Source organism: Microtus pennsylvanicus, chromosome 1 (assembly GCF_037038515.1).
Source record: "Microtus pennsylvanicus isolate mMicPen1 chromosome 1, mMicPen1.hap1, whole genome shotgun sequence".
Taxonomy (NCBI): Eukaryota; Metazoa; Chordata; class Mammalia; order Rodentia; family Cricetidae; genus Microtus; species Microtus pennsylvanicus.
Genome location: NC_134579.1, coordinates 89168667 through 89181571, shown reverse-complemented (window position 1 = coordinate 89181571; position 12905 = coordinate 89168667). Strand labels below are relative to the sequence as shown.

Below are 12905 nucleotides of genomic sequence, written 5' to 3'. Positions count from 1 at the left end.
GCTCCAAAGCCACAGAGAAACCCTGTCTTGAAAAACCAAAAAAAAAAAAAAAAAAAAAGATGTACTTCATGAACTTATTTTTAACTCTATTAAAAATCTGAAATTAGCAGGATTATAAAAGATCCTTTATCTCTGTATACAGTCATGCTTAAATTACTTCCCCATTCCCTGCATTCCTTAGGATGCTGATTTTTATCTGGCAAGTGGTATACAAGAAGGGTAGTGTTACTAACTCATTATGTCAAAGTTATTTCCTAAATTTTAATAATTTAACAAGCTAATTCCCCTACTCTAAATTATTCTGTTTACTGTACAGCTGAAAGAAATATTTTCATGTATTCATTTTAATACCCAAGTATGTCCAAGCAAAGGTAATCTTCATTATTTAATTTTACTGGAGGGCTCTAGAATCTCTGCAAAGTGTTATTGCTTGCCCAGGTTCCTTGAGGAACTATATCCTGATGACATCTCAGTGGCAGAATATATCATTGACTTGAAAGCAAATCACTACCAAAAGCAAATAACTTGACCATCTTATTATAAAAGATTAAAACAGCCACAAAGTTTATTATATACCAAGTCTAAAAATGCATAAACTTATGCTTCAATGACATAAGCTCAAAAACTTCAAAAATATAAAGTAGCACTTTACTAGTCTGGCCTTATGAACAAGCCAAACGGAAAAGTATTCCCCGTGGAAAACAAAACTGTTCTCATTCTAAAACTCTCTTGACATTTGATTCACTACAAAAGATACTAAGGTTCATCACAATAAACAGAATCATTAAAGGTTGCTGGAAAACCAACCCAAAGGATTACAGCTTTAAACAAATTCCACCAAATGCAAATATTCATCTGCAATTGCAATAAATGATTAAGAAATACACACTAACATCAGTTACTTTTAAGATATGTCATTTCTTCTGAAATTATTCTTAACAGCCCAGATGGAACCTACCATCAAGAAGTAAAAGGTATTTAAAGTACCTGCCTCCGTATACATTATATACTTAAAAAGCCCACAATCAAGCACATTTGGTATTTTATTAGCGTAACTTAGCAATTTATGAAACCAGAACTGGCTCCTTTCACAAGAATAAAACATAAAAATCACTAGCATTCTGAAAAATACGACAAATTGGCCAAATGTCCACAATATCAAATGTCTTGGGAGTGGAGATTTTATGACCATGTCCCAAACTGTGTGATACTGAGAAATGAAAGATGCTTTAACCCTTTTGAAAAATATTATGCTGCAAATTCAGATGATTTCTTTAAATACAATTCTTTAGTAAAATGCTGACGAACAAATCTAGCTAGACAAGAATCAACAAGGGCTCTGGATGTCACTCACTGCTTTATCAATTCTGCTAAAAAGTACATGTAAAGCCACACGGCACCCAGAGCATTAAGTTTTCCACCCCTGCCTATATCTGCATGGTTTCACTGCTGCACAAAAGCACTGAAATACATTATAAGACGGTTTGATAAATCTAAGAGTTTAATAAGCAGACACTTCCTTCTCCATTACCCAGATTACTGAAGTATTTATAAATAAGCTCCATCGAAAAGAACGCGGCAGCTTTAACGGTGTCACTTCATAGTGCTAATGCGGTTCTGACTATGCACTCCATGAATAGGAAAACGTCGTCTCCAAACAGCGAACTAGCAACTAGCCAAACAAGGGATGCTCAAGGAAAGCCGTTTCTAATAAATCCAAAAAAATAAGCTATGGCAATCTGTTCCAATAATTTCCTAGTGTCAAAGCAACAGAGATAATACCTACGTGTACAAGAGAAAGATGGGAAATTAATAAATATTTTCTCCCCAACTAAGAATTACTTTTCCTTTTGTTAATATTACAATGCAGTCATTTACTGACAAAGGAAAACTGAGGGCCTCAATTCACTGTTAAGAAGCAAAATTGAGAGCATTACCAGTCATAGGTTTTTTTTCTTGTTTCTAGGGGAGACTATCTAGAGCTAAAAGATTACTTAAAGTTCACTGACAGCTGATAAATTCTGGTTAAAGAACTTGCACAACACAGCCCCTATCTGTCACTTGTTTTTTTTCCCCCCACAACCATCCACTCTGCACCAAATCCCCATTGTTCTATATAAAAACTCACAGCTAATGATACCTGAAGAGCAACTGCTGAATTTACATTGCAGATGATCCTCCATGGAACTCTCCAGACATTCACTCCTCTTCGCACCCCCCCCCCACAATCAAATCCAAATTTGGTCATCAACTGTTCACAATTGATAAGGGAAAAAAGATCTCTGCTTCTCTTCCAGACGGATGGATGTCATTCCAGAGGCGGGTGAGTTAGTCCCCAAAAGGTTACCGCGATAAATCGACCAAAGAAAAGCATGTATTTTATAACGACTAAAACAAAACTGTACTGTGCAGAAAATTCACTAAAAAAGGTACACTGCCCATGAGACGCACGGTCCTTCTCCCTCTCGAACGCAGGGTTTCTTGTGGGTTTAGATTCCTGGGACGGACACCACTTCCTCCCCAAAGCAGACTGGCCGGGACAGAAACAGAGGTAGTGGGGACCACGGCCGGCCACCTGCCTCTCAGCCTCAGGGACACCCGCAACGACACCCACACTCACCCATCTTTCCTCTTCGCCTTGTAGACGTGCCCGTAAGTGCCTCGACCAACTTTGCAGCCCTCGTATTCAAACAGGTCCTCGACCCGCTCCCGTTCGCTGCTCAGCTTCACTTTAAAGTCATAGTCCATTGTCACAGCCTCCGAGGCCGGGGTGCTGGGGTGGGGGGCCGAGGGCAGCGGTGAGACCGGGCCGCGCGGCAGCCGCAGCCGCAGCCCCCGAGCTACACTCGCCGGCCGCAGCACCAGCCCGCCTCACGCGGCGACGGCAGGAGGCCCCGCGCGGGCGTCGGGGACATCCAGGGGAGAGCCGGGCGGTCCCCGCGGGCGCGCGACAGCCGAGGGACGCGCTGGGGGCGGGGAGCGGCGTCCGCCCTTGTCCCCGCGCTCCCGGGGCGCCGGCTCGCGCGCGGTTGGCCGCGCGTGCTGCTGCGGGCGCGGGGCGGCCACGGCTGGCTCTGCTCGTCGCCCACGCGCGTCCGCGCCTCACCTTCTCCCACACGCGCTCACGCACACTCAGGCTGCCATCAGCCCCGACAGACCAGCGACGCCACACAACAGCCGGTAGCTCCCTTCGAGAGAGGAGGAGGGAGGGCAGGCGGGCACCGAACACGGCAGCCGCTGTCGTAAAAACGTCGCGAAGCCTCACGTTGACTCCGCCCCATCTGCGAGCGGCTGTGGAGGTGTCAGCCACCCCTTCTGACGCCGGTACGCAAAAGGGTCTCGCTCAGCAGCGGTGCGGAGCTGCAGACAGACTCACCACGTGGACCAACCCGGTCAACGGCGCGGCCAGAAACTACAAGACTCAGAATGCACGGTGGCTGCTCTAGCTGCCTCCTCTACGACGTCGCGAATTGAGAGCGTTGCATGATGGGATTGGTAGTCCATCTCGCAACCAGTTGCGGCTGCATGAGGATTATTTTTTTCCCAAAACCATAGCTTCACAATCTAAATTAGCCCATATAAGCTTAGGAAAAGACACTCGTTAATGAAGGGGTATTTTATATTGGAGTCACTTCTGAACTACAGGATTTAAACAACATTATTGCTGCCTCCTTCCAAGCCTCTACCTGTCTCTAACTACAATAAATTACGCAATTGTATTTATGGCTTGATTTCCTTCATCTGACTGTGTATTTCATTGAAGTTCTAGGGACTTGTACGTGCTAGGGAAGCGTACCATTATACTTCAAGTCAGGTAAAGCTATTTTCAGTTCAGTGAAGATTGAACTCTAATTTTAAGTCTGTTGACACAAAAATACAATTATCACCTCGAAGAGAAGAGTTTATTCTAGAGCCAAATATGAGTGGCCATGGCTTAGGAACATAGATTTATTATCACAAATTCCAACTTGGAAAAAGTTTACTGAAATCTTTATACCAAGAGAACAAACTTAACGGAGGGGGCTGGGGTGATTGATGGCTAGATTGATAAATTAAATGCTTGGCACATGTTGTAGTTACTGTAATAAACACCATGTCCACACACAACTTAGGGAGGAAAGGATTTATATCAACTTACCGGTTAGTCTATCGTCAAGAAATCAAAGCACCTTTTTTGGGGGGGAGGGGGTGTTTTTAAGCCATACATATTTATGTGTGCCTGTAATACTACTGCTAGGGATGCATAAGAGGCAGGATCTCTGTAGCAGGATGACCAGCTAGTCTTACTGAAATGGTGTGCTCAAGGTTCCATGACAGACATCAACCTTTAGCCTCCAGACACAAGCATACACTCACATGCTGACACCTGCACACCTATGTGCATACACAAGAACACTTACACACACACACTGGTGGAAACAGCGAGTAGGTTGGTGAAAGAAAAGCAAGAATGTATCTGCTATGGACCGTACATGTCCTCTACTGGCCAATTCTTTAGCTTTTTGGTTGGTGGAAGGTACTGATCTGTTTATGAATCCCCTAAAGACTTAACTAAGATGAAGATGTTAGGTCACAAACAGAGATGAGCAGGGCTGGAGAGATGGCTCAGTGGTTAAGAGCGTTGCCTGCTCTTCCAAAGGTCCTGAGTTCAATTCCCAGCAACCACATGGTGGCTCACAACCATCTGTAATGAGGTCTGCTGCTCTCTTCTGGTCTGCAGACATACACACAGACAGAATATTGTATACTGTATACATAATAAATAAATATATATTTAAAAAAACTCACAAACAGAGATGAGCAATACATAGACTTCTGGTGGCTAAAAATAGCCCAAGATAATTTGTCTTCCAACCAGTAACATCCCAGTTCTCCCTAATTGTGGAAGTTTTAATCAATCTCACTTGTAAAATAGTTTTGTTAATTTTCAATTATTTATTTATATTTCATAGATGAGTACTCTGCATATATATCTGCAAACCAGAAGGCGACATCAGATCGTATTATAGATTGTTGTGAGGCACCATGTGGTTACTGGGAATTGAACCCAGGACTCTTAACTGCTGAGCCATCTCTTGCCCGCCCCCCCCCACACACACACATACACATATAGTATTTTGAGATGCAGATCTTTTGTGGGGGGAACTTCAGTTCAAAGCTCCCCCTGTTGGCCAAGCATCACACCTTTGTGTGTGTGGAGGTCTAATGTGTGATGTCCCACACTGTGAGGTGTTTGTCTCTAGAATCTGATAACAGATGAGGATGACTAAGCAAGAAAGCCAGGGTTCAGGAGAGAGAAGTAACTAGTAAGGTAACTAGAGTAACTAGTAAGGACGCAACAATGACAAAAAACCACCTGGATAAAATCAAGTCACATCTATTCGTTATAATGATCCAAGTTTGATTTATACCTACAATTGAAATAATTCAGAACAAGACTGGTCGATGGCTCAGAGGTTGGGGCACTTACTGCTCTCACAGAGGACCCATGTTTAGCTCCCAGCACCCACATGGTGTATCACAACTGCTTGTACTGCAGTATGACCGATCCAGTACCCTCTTCTGACTGACAAACAGAGAGCACTTATATACATGCAGGCAAAACATCAATATTAAAAAATGAAAATAGCCGGGCGGTGGTGGCACACGCCTTTAATCCCAGCACTCGGGAGGCAGAGGCAGGCGGATCTCTGTGAGTTCGAGGCCAGCCTGGTCTACAAGAGCTAGTTCCAGGACAGGCTCCAAAACCACAGAGAAACTCTGTCTCGAAAAACCAAAAAAAATAAATAAATAAATAAAATATTTTAAAACAATAATCAAGAATGTAATATGAGCTAGGAGGTGGTGGCAGATGCCTTTAATTCCAGAAGGCAGAGGCAGTTGGATCTCTGTGAGTTCAATGCCAGTCTGGTCTATAGAGTGAGTTCCAGGACAGTCAGGGCTGTTACACAGAGAAATCCTGTCTCAAAAACCAAAGAAAAATAAAAAACAAAAAAGAATTCAATATGTCCCAAAGAAGTAAATGCAACAGAGAGACACAGAGAAAACCAGGCAGATCCACTTTTTTTTTCCTCTTGTGTCTACAGTGATTTTCACTCTGAAATATTTCACTGAATGTTTAGAAAATTTTAAAGTATTATCTTCTAATTTTAGTGGATTTTTTTAAATTCATACTTTTTAAATATTTATTTATTTATTACGTATACAATATTCTTTCTGCGTGTATGCCTGAAGGCCAGAAGAGGGCACCAGACCTCATTACAGATGGTTGTGAGCCACCATGTGGTTGCTGGGAATTGAACTCAGGACCTTTGGAAGAGCAGGCAGTGCTCTTAACCGCTGAGCCATCTCTCCAGCCCCCTAATTTTAGTGGATTTTAAAGTCAATTTTATTTATAAATATAACATCATAAAGAGTGGTGAATTTGCTGGATAGTGGTGGCACACATCTTTAATCCCAGCACTCGGGAGGCAGAGGCAGGCGGATCTCTGTGAGTTCGAGACCAGCCTGGTCTACAAGAGCTAGTTCCAGGACAGGCTCCAAAGCCACAGGGAAACCCTGTCTCGAAAAACTAAAAAAAAAAAAAAAAACACACACACCCAATAAATAAAGAGAAAAAAAACTGTTAGTTCTAATTTAGGAGAGCTTGGCCTTAATACCTAAATTAATAATCTTTTGTTTGTGGGTAACAAATCTACCCAGTTGTCTTGGTATTGGAGCAAACTTTAGGTTAGAGAAGTAAGTAGAAAATTCACATTACCGATTAAATTGGATAATAATATAATAGTAACTCAAATTCTCATTTAACAAAATTGTATAGGAGTTTGGGGAGATTATTGCATGTACAAAAATATTATGAGCCGGGCGGTAGTGGCGCACGCCTTTAATTCCAGTACTCCAGAGGCAGAGGCAGGAGGATCTCTATGAGTTCGAGGCTAGCCTGGTCTACAAGAGCTAGTTCCAGGACAGGCACCAAGCTACAGAGAAACTGTGTCTCGAAAAAACAAACAAAAAATTATGAGGTCAGACTTCTGAGAAATCAGGATTCCACAGATTTTGTAAACATAACTAAACACTTTTTAATATTTATTTTATTTCATGTAATTCATGTTTTGCCTGAATATATGTCTATGTGAAGGTGTTAGACCTCCTGAAACTGTAGTTACAGACTATTGTGAGCTGCCATGTAGTTGCTGGGAATTGAATCTAAGTCCTCTGGAAGAGCAGCCACTGCTCTTAACTACTGAGCCAACACTCCAGCCTGCATAATTAAATACTTCTAATTTTTTTTTGATTTTTCGAGACAGGGTTTCTCTGTAGCTTTTGGTTCCTGTCCTGGAACTAGCTCTTGTAGACCAGGCTGGTCTCGAACTCACAGAGATCCGCCTGACTCTGCCTCCCGAGTGCTGGGATTAAAGGCATGAGCCACCACCGCCCGGCAATATTTTTAATTTTTAAATTTTTATTTACATAATCAAATCTTTCATATTTTATAGTAGAGTTCAATAGAAGTCACATTTTAAATATCTATTTATTTATTATATTATGTGTATAGCAGTCCTTCCACATGTGCCTGCAAGCCAGGAGGGGCACCAGGTCTCATTATAGATGGCTGTAAGCCACCATGTGGTTGCTGGGAATTGAACTCAGGACCTCTGGAAGAGCAGTGAGTGCTCTTAACCTCTGAGCCATCTCTCCAGCCCCTAGAAGTCACATATTAATATTGTTCATTCACTTCTTTTGTTTTTAGAAGAGACAGGGTTTCTCTGCTTAACACTGCCTGTCCTGAGAACTCAGGTTGACCTCACACTCACAGAGATCCGCCTGCCTCTGCATCTCGAGTGTTGGGATTAAAGGCGTGCGCCACCACCGCCCTTCTTGTCCATTCACTTTTTTTGTTTTTGTTTTTTATTGATATTTATTGAGCTCTACATTTTTCTCTGCTCCGCTCCCTGCTTCTCCCCTCCCCCCTTCAACCTTCACACAAGGTCCCCATGCTCCCAATTTACTCAAGAGATCTTGTCTTTTTCTACTTTCTACTTCCCATGTAGATTAGATCTATGTAAGTCTCTCTTAGTGTCCTCATTGTTGTCTAAGTTCTCTGGGATTGTGATTTGTAGGCTGGCTTTCTTTGCATTATGTTTAGAAACCACCTATGAGCGAGAACATGTGATAATTGTCTTTCTGTGTCTGAGTTACCTCACTCAAAATAATGCTTTCTAGCTCCATCCATTTTCCTCCAAAATTCAAGCTGTCATTATTTTTTTCTGCTGTGTAGTACTCCAATGTGTAAATATACCACATTTTTCTTATCTATTCTTCGATCAAGGGGCATTTAGGTTGTTTCCAGGTTTTGGTTAGTCCATTCACTTTTTGTCAGCAAAATATGACTTATTTAATTTTTGTTTTTTGTTTTTTTTTTGTTTTTTTTGGTTTTTCAAGACAGGGTTTCTCTGTGGCTTTGGAGCCTGTCCTGGCGACTTATTTAATTTTTAAAATACCAAGTAATTTTACTATAGTGAACCTTAAATATTCACCAAGAAACACAGGTGCTTACAGTAAAGAGATAGCTCTATGGTTAAGAGTACTGGCTGCTCTTCTAGTGAGCCCAGATTTGATTCCCAGCACCCACATGGTGACTCATAACCCTCTATACCTCCAGTTCCAGAGGAGCTAACAAACTTTTCTAGCCACTGGGTGCACTGCACATGCATAGTGGCACATACATACACTCAGGCACACACAGACACACACACACACACATACATACACACAATTAAATAAATATTTTTAAAAGACAGGCTCGTGAGTTATGAAACATAACAAACAATGGAGCTGGGGAGATGGATCATAGGTTAAGAGCACTGACTGCTCTTCCAGAGGTCCTAAGTTTAATTCCCAGCTACCACACGATGGCTCGCAACCATCCATGAGATCTAGTGCCCTCTTCTGGCCTGCAGAATACATGCAGACAGAACACTGTATACATAGTTAATAAATAAATCTGTTTTTGTTTGTTTGTTTGTTTGTTTTTGTTTTTCAAGACAGGGTTTCTCTGTAGCTTTGGAACCTGTTCTTGAACTAGCTCTTGTAGACTAGGTTGGCCTCAAGCTCACAGAGATCCGCCTGCCTCTGACTCCTGAGTGCTGGGATTAAAGGCGTGCACCACCACCACCTGGCATATATATATCAAGCAAATGCCTATTTTAAAAATAATAGATAAGGGGCTGGAGAGATGGCTCAGTGGTTAAGAGCACCACCTGCTCTCCCAAAGGTCCTGAGTTCAATTCCCAGCAACCACATGGTGGCTCACAACCATCTGTAATGAGATCTGGTGCCCTCTTCTGGCCTGCAGGCAGAGCACTGAGAATACTGTATACATAATCAATAAATAAATCTTAAAAAAATAATAGATAAAAAAGAATTATATAAAGTAAGAACCTATATTTTTTTAAAAAAAAACTTAAATACAAAACATGTTAGTATTAATGTTGTCAAGTGGTTTGTGTTTTTTTTTTCTTTTTTGTTTTTCGAGACAGGGTTTCTCTGTGGTTTTGGAGCCTGTCCTGGAACTAGCTCTTGTAGACCAGGCTGGTCTCGAACTCACAGAGATCCGCCTGCCTCCGCCTCCCAAGTGCTGGGATTAAAGGCGTGCGCCACCACCGCCCGGCCTTGTCAAGCGGTTTTGAGTTTAGACACATGGGGTACTCTCCTGTCAAGGCAGTTGAAGGTGACAACCACCTGCTTTCTCTAGTCCAGAACACGTTTGCAGGAGTTGGCATAAGTGTGAGGTGAGAAATAAGAATTGATAAGCCTCCAGGCAATTTGCAGCACAGGAGAAACTTACAAGTTCCTGAAGGGCCGGGCATTGGTGGCACACTCCTTTAATCCCAGCACTCAGGAGGCAAAGGCAGGCGGATCTCTGTGAGCCAGGGTCAGCCTGGTCTACAAGAGCAAGTCCAAGGACCACCATAGCTGTTACACAGAGAAACCCTGCCTCATAAAATAAAAACAAAGAACAAACAAATAAAAGTTTGGGCTGGAGAGATGGCTCAGCGGTTAAGAGCATTGCCTGCTCTTCCAAAGGTCCTGAGTTCAATTCCTGGCAACCACATGGTGGCTCACAACCATCTGTAATGAGGTCTAGTGCCCTCTTCTGGCCTACAGGCGTACATGTAGAGAGAATGTTGTAGACATAATAAATAAATAAATAAATATTTAAAAAAAAACAAATAAAAGTTTCTGAAGGAATCCCTTTACAAAGGTTAAAGGAAGTCTTTAATGTGTTATCTTTTTTGCTTTTTTTTTAATTGATGAAGTCTTTCTCCTTGTTCTTTTCCTGGAACTTCGGTAAGTAATTCTGAAATTTCAGTTATGTTTAAAAGTTCCCTGTAAGCCGGGCAGTGGTGGCGCATGCCTTTAATCCCAGCACTCGGGAGGCAGAGGCAGGCAGATCTCTGTGAGTTCGAGGCCAGCCTGGTCTACAAGAGCTAGTTCCAGGACAGGCTCCAAAGCTACAGAGAAACCCTGTCTCAAAAAACTAAAAAAAAAAAAAAGTTTTCTGTAACAGTATCTGGCTCATATCAATAGAGAATGATAGCACAGATTTGATTTTATTTTTTAGAGGGTACCCAGTACTATATTCATAAAGCAATAACAAATGTTTGCCAAAAAATAGATCTCAGAATTTGAAGAATGAATGAGAATGTCTCAGGCAAAAGAAGCCAAAAGTTTTAGCAAATTTGGACAGTGTTAATTGTCTATAAATTAACTACAGATGTACGGATCAAAGACGAGGCACAATGAGAATTTGGTGCAGTCAGTCAGTTTTAATACATAGATTTAAATATTTGTCTATTGAAGTAAGTTTTATAATTATTATGTAAGTTAGCATGAATGTCCCATGCTTTTTAGAGAATCTCCCCTATTCCTAAGGCAATGGCTATCGCACAAATGAAGGCTTCTGCACTTGGGGAAATATGAAAACAGCATTTGGATAAAATCTAATCAGATTTCAAGTGGTTCTTTTTTAAAATATTTATTATGTATACAATATTCTGTCTGTGTGTATACCTGCAGGCCAGAAGAGGGCACCAGACCCCATTACAGATGGTTGTGAGCCACCATGTGGTTGCTGGGAATTGAACTCAGGACCTTTGGACGAGCAGTCAGTGCTCTTAACCTCTGAGCCATCTCTCCAGCCCTCAAGTGGTTCTTTAAAGGATAAAATAAAACATGAAAATCTTGTTCTCTAAGTCATTTTTCTGTAAATGTTACTAAGAATAGATTAATAATTTTAAAAAAGTATCTTGCTGTAAATAGAGAACCAGGAACCAGTTTTATACTGGAATACTGAATTTTGATCTTAAATTTATTTTGAGAAATGGTCTCACTATTTTATGTGTATGGGTGTTTTGCCTGGTTGTATGTTTTATAGCACATGCCTGCCTGGTGCCCACAGAGGACAGAAGAGGGCATCAGATCCCTGGAACTGGAGTTACAGTTGGTTGTAAGGAACACTGTGAATGCTGGGCAGACAGCAAGTGACCTTAACTGCTGAGCCATCTCTCCAGCCCTGGGCAGTATTTTTAGGGAAACAAAGACAAAGGTTGGTGTCTTATACCTTCCAGGTATAATAAAGGCCTAGAAAAAGGAAAAGTACCAAAGGTGAAGCTTGTTGGTAGGATTTCATTCCCATCTGCAATGGTTAATATTGACTGGTAACTTGATAAGAGTCTAGGAGATCTAAGGGAGACAAGCCTCTGCGCCTGTAGAACAGCGAATCTAGATGAGGTTAACTGAGGAGAGAAGACCCACCCTAAGTGTGGGTCAGACCGTTCCATAAGGTGGGACCTGGGACGGGTGTGACAGCGTCTAGTTACAGAGTCCTGGCTGGCCTTGAACTCTGAGACTCTGCCTCAAACTTCTGCCACCACAATCTTCCCAAGGTACAGAGGAATTGTGAATCAAATCAAACTGTCAGGATAATGATTACAACAACAAGACAAGTAACTAACACAGATTGGTACCTAGAGTGGAGGAGGCGAGATTATCAACCTGACCATGCAGTTCCTAGACCTTGACAACTGCTTTTTTTTTCTCTGTAGCTTGTAGACCAGATTGGCCTCACGGAGATCCACCTGCCTCTGCCTCCCAAGTGCTGGGATTAAAGGCCACCACCGCCCAGCCGACAACTGGTTTGTAAGAGGAATGGAGAAGAGGTTGGGATTCCAACCTCTTGGAGAAAAGACCTTGGATACGGTAAACAGAGTTAAAGGGGGATCTTGGTGGAAATCTGGAAAACAGAAGTAGTGAGAGGAACGAGGACGTAAGACCTGTTGGTGAGGCTTCAGGTGGGAACCAGGACTAGGAGGAACTGGGATGGGCTCATCTATCTGATTCCAGCTAAGGCTTGGGCTGCATTCCACCCAGGTCCTGACGACACGAGAAGGCTGACGGCAAAGGTGAGAGACTAATTCACATGGTGGAGGAAACGTCAAGACAGAATAGTGTTTGCTCTGCGTCATGGTTACTGCTTACTGTTCATCCAGGAAGACAGTGAGAAGCAGCAGCAAGTGGAGCACAACAGTAAGAAAAATGTGAGGCTTGGCTAGGAAAATTGGGTGAATGGGTTTTAAATTGTGAAAAAAGCATCTATAACTGTTAAAGAGAAGCCTCTCTCTCTTCATTGGGGCAATAGAAAACACGGCCTGAACGGGAAAACTCACCCATCAAAGGCTACACATAAGACCCACCCCAAACTGGGCTATGGTGGCGCACACCTTTAATCCCAGGACTTGGGAGGTAGAGGCAGGTTGGTCTCTGTGACCACACTGGCCCCAAACTCAGAGATCAGCCTCTGCCTCCCTAGTGGGGTATTAAAGACACTCACCAGTATGTAGTTT

At 42.4% G+C, this 12905-nt stretch overlaps 1 protein-coding gene across 10 annotated transcripts in view; it reads right to left on the bottom strand.

The window, feature by feature from the left end:
- Window positions 1–3185, bottom strand: part of Cdk8 (cyclin dependent kinase 8) — a 76249-nt gene extending 73064 nt beyond the window's left edge. For 4 of the 10 annotated variants that reach the window (XM_075972375.1, XM_075972385.1, XM_075972394.1 and 1 more), the window contains exon 1: window positions 2621–3185. In XM_075972375.1, the coding sequence (XP_075828490.1) occupies window positions 2621–2748 (128 nt within the window). In that variant the 5' untranslated portion in view covers window positions 2749–3185. The remainder of the gene's footprint in view (window positions 1–2620) is intronic. The other 6 variants (XM_075972366.1, XM_075972429.1, XM_075972413.1 and 3 more) reach the window with 4 other exon arrangements.
- Window positions 3186–12905: the final 9720 nt, after the last annotated feature.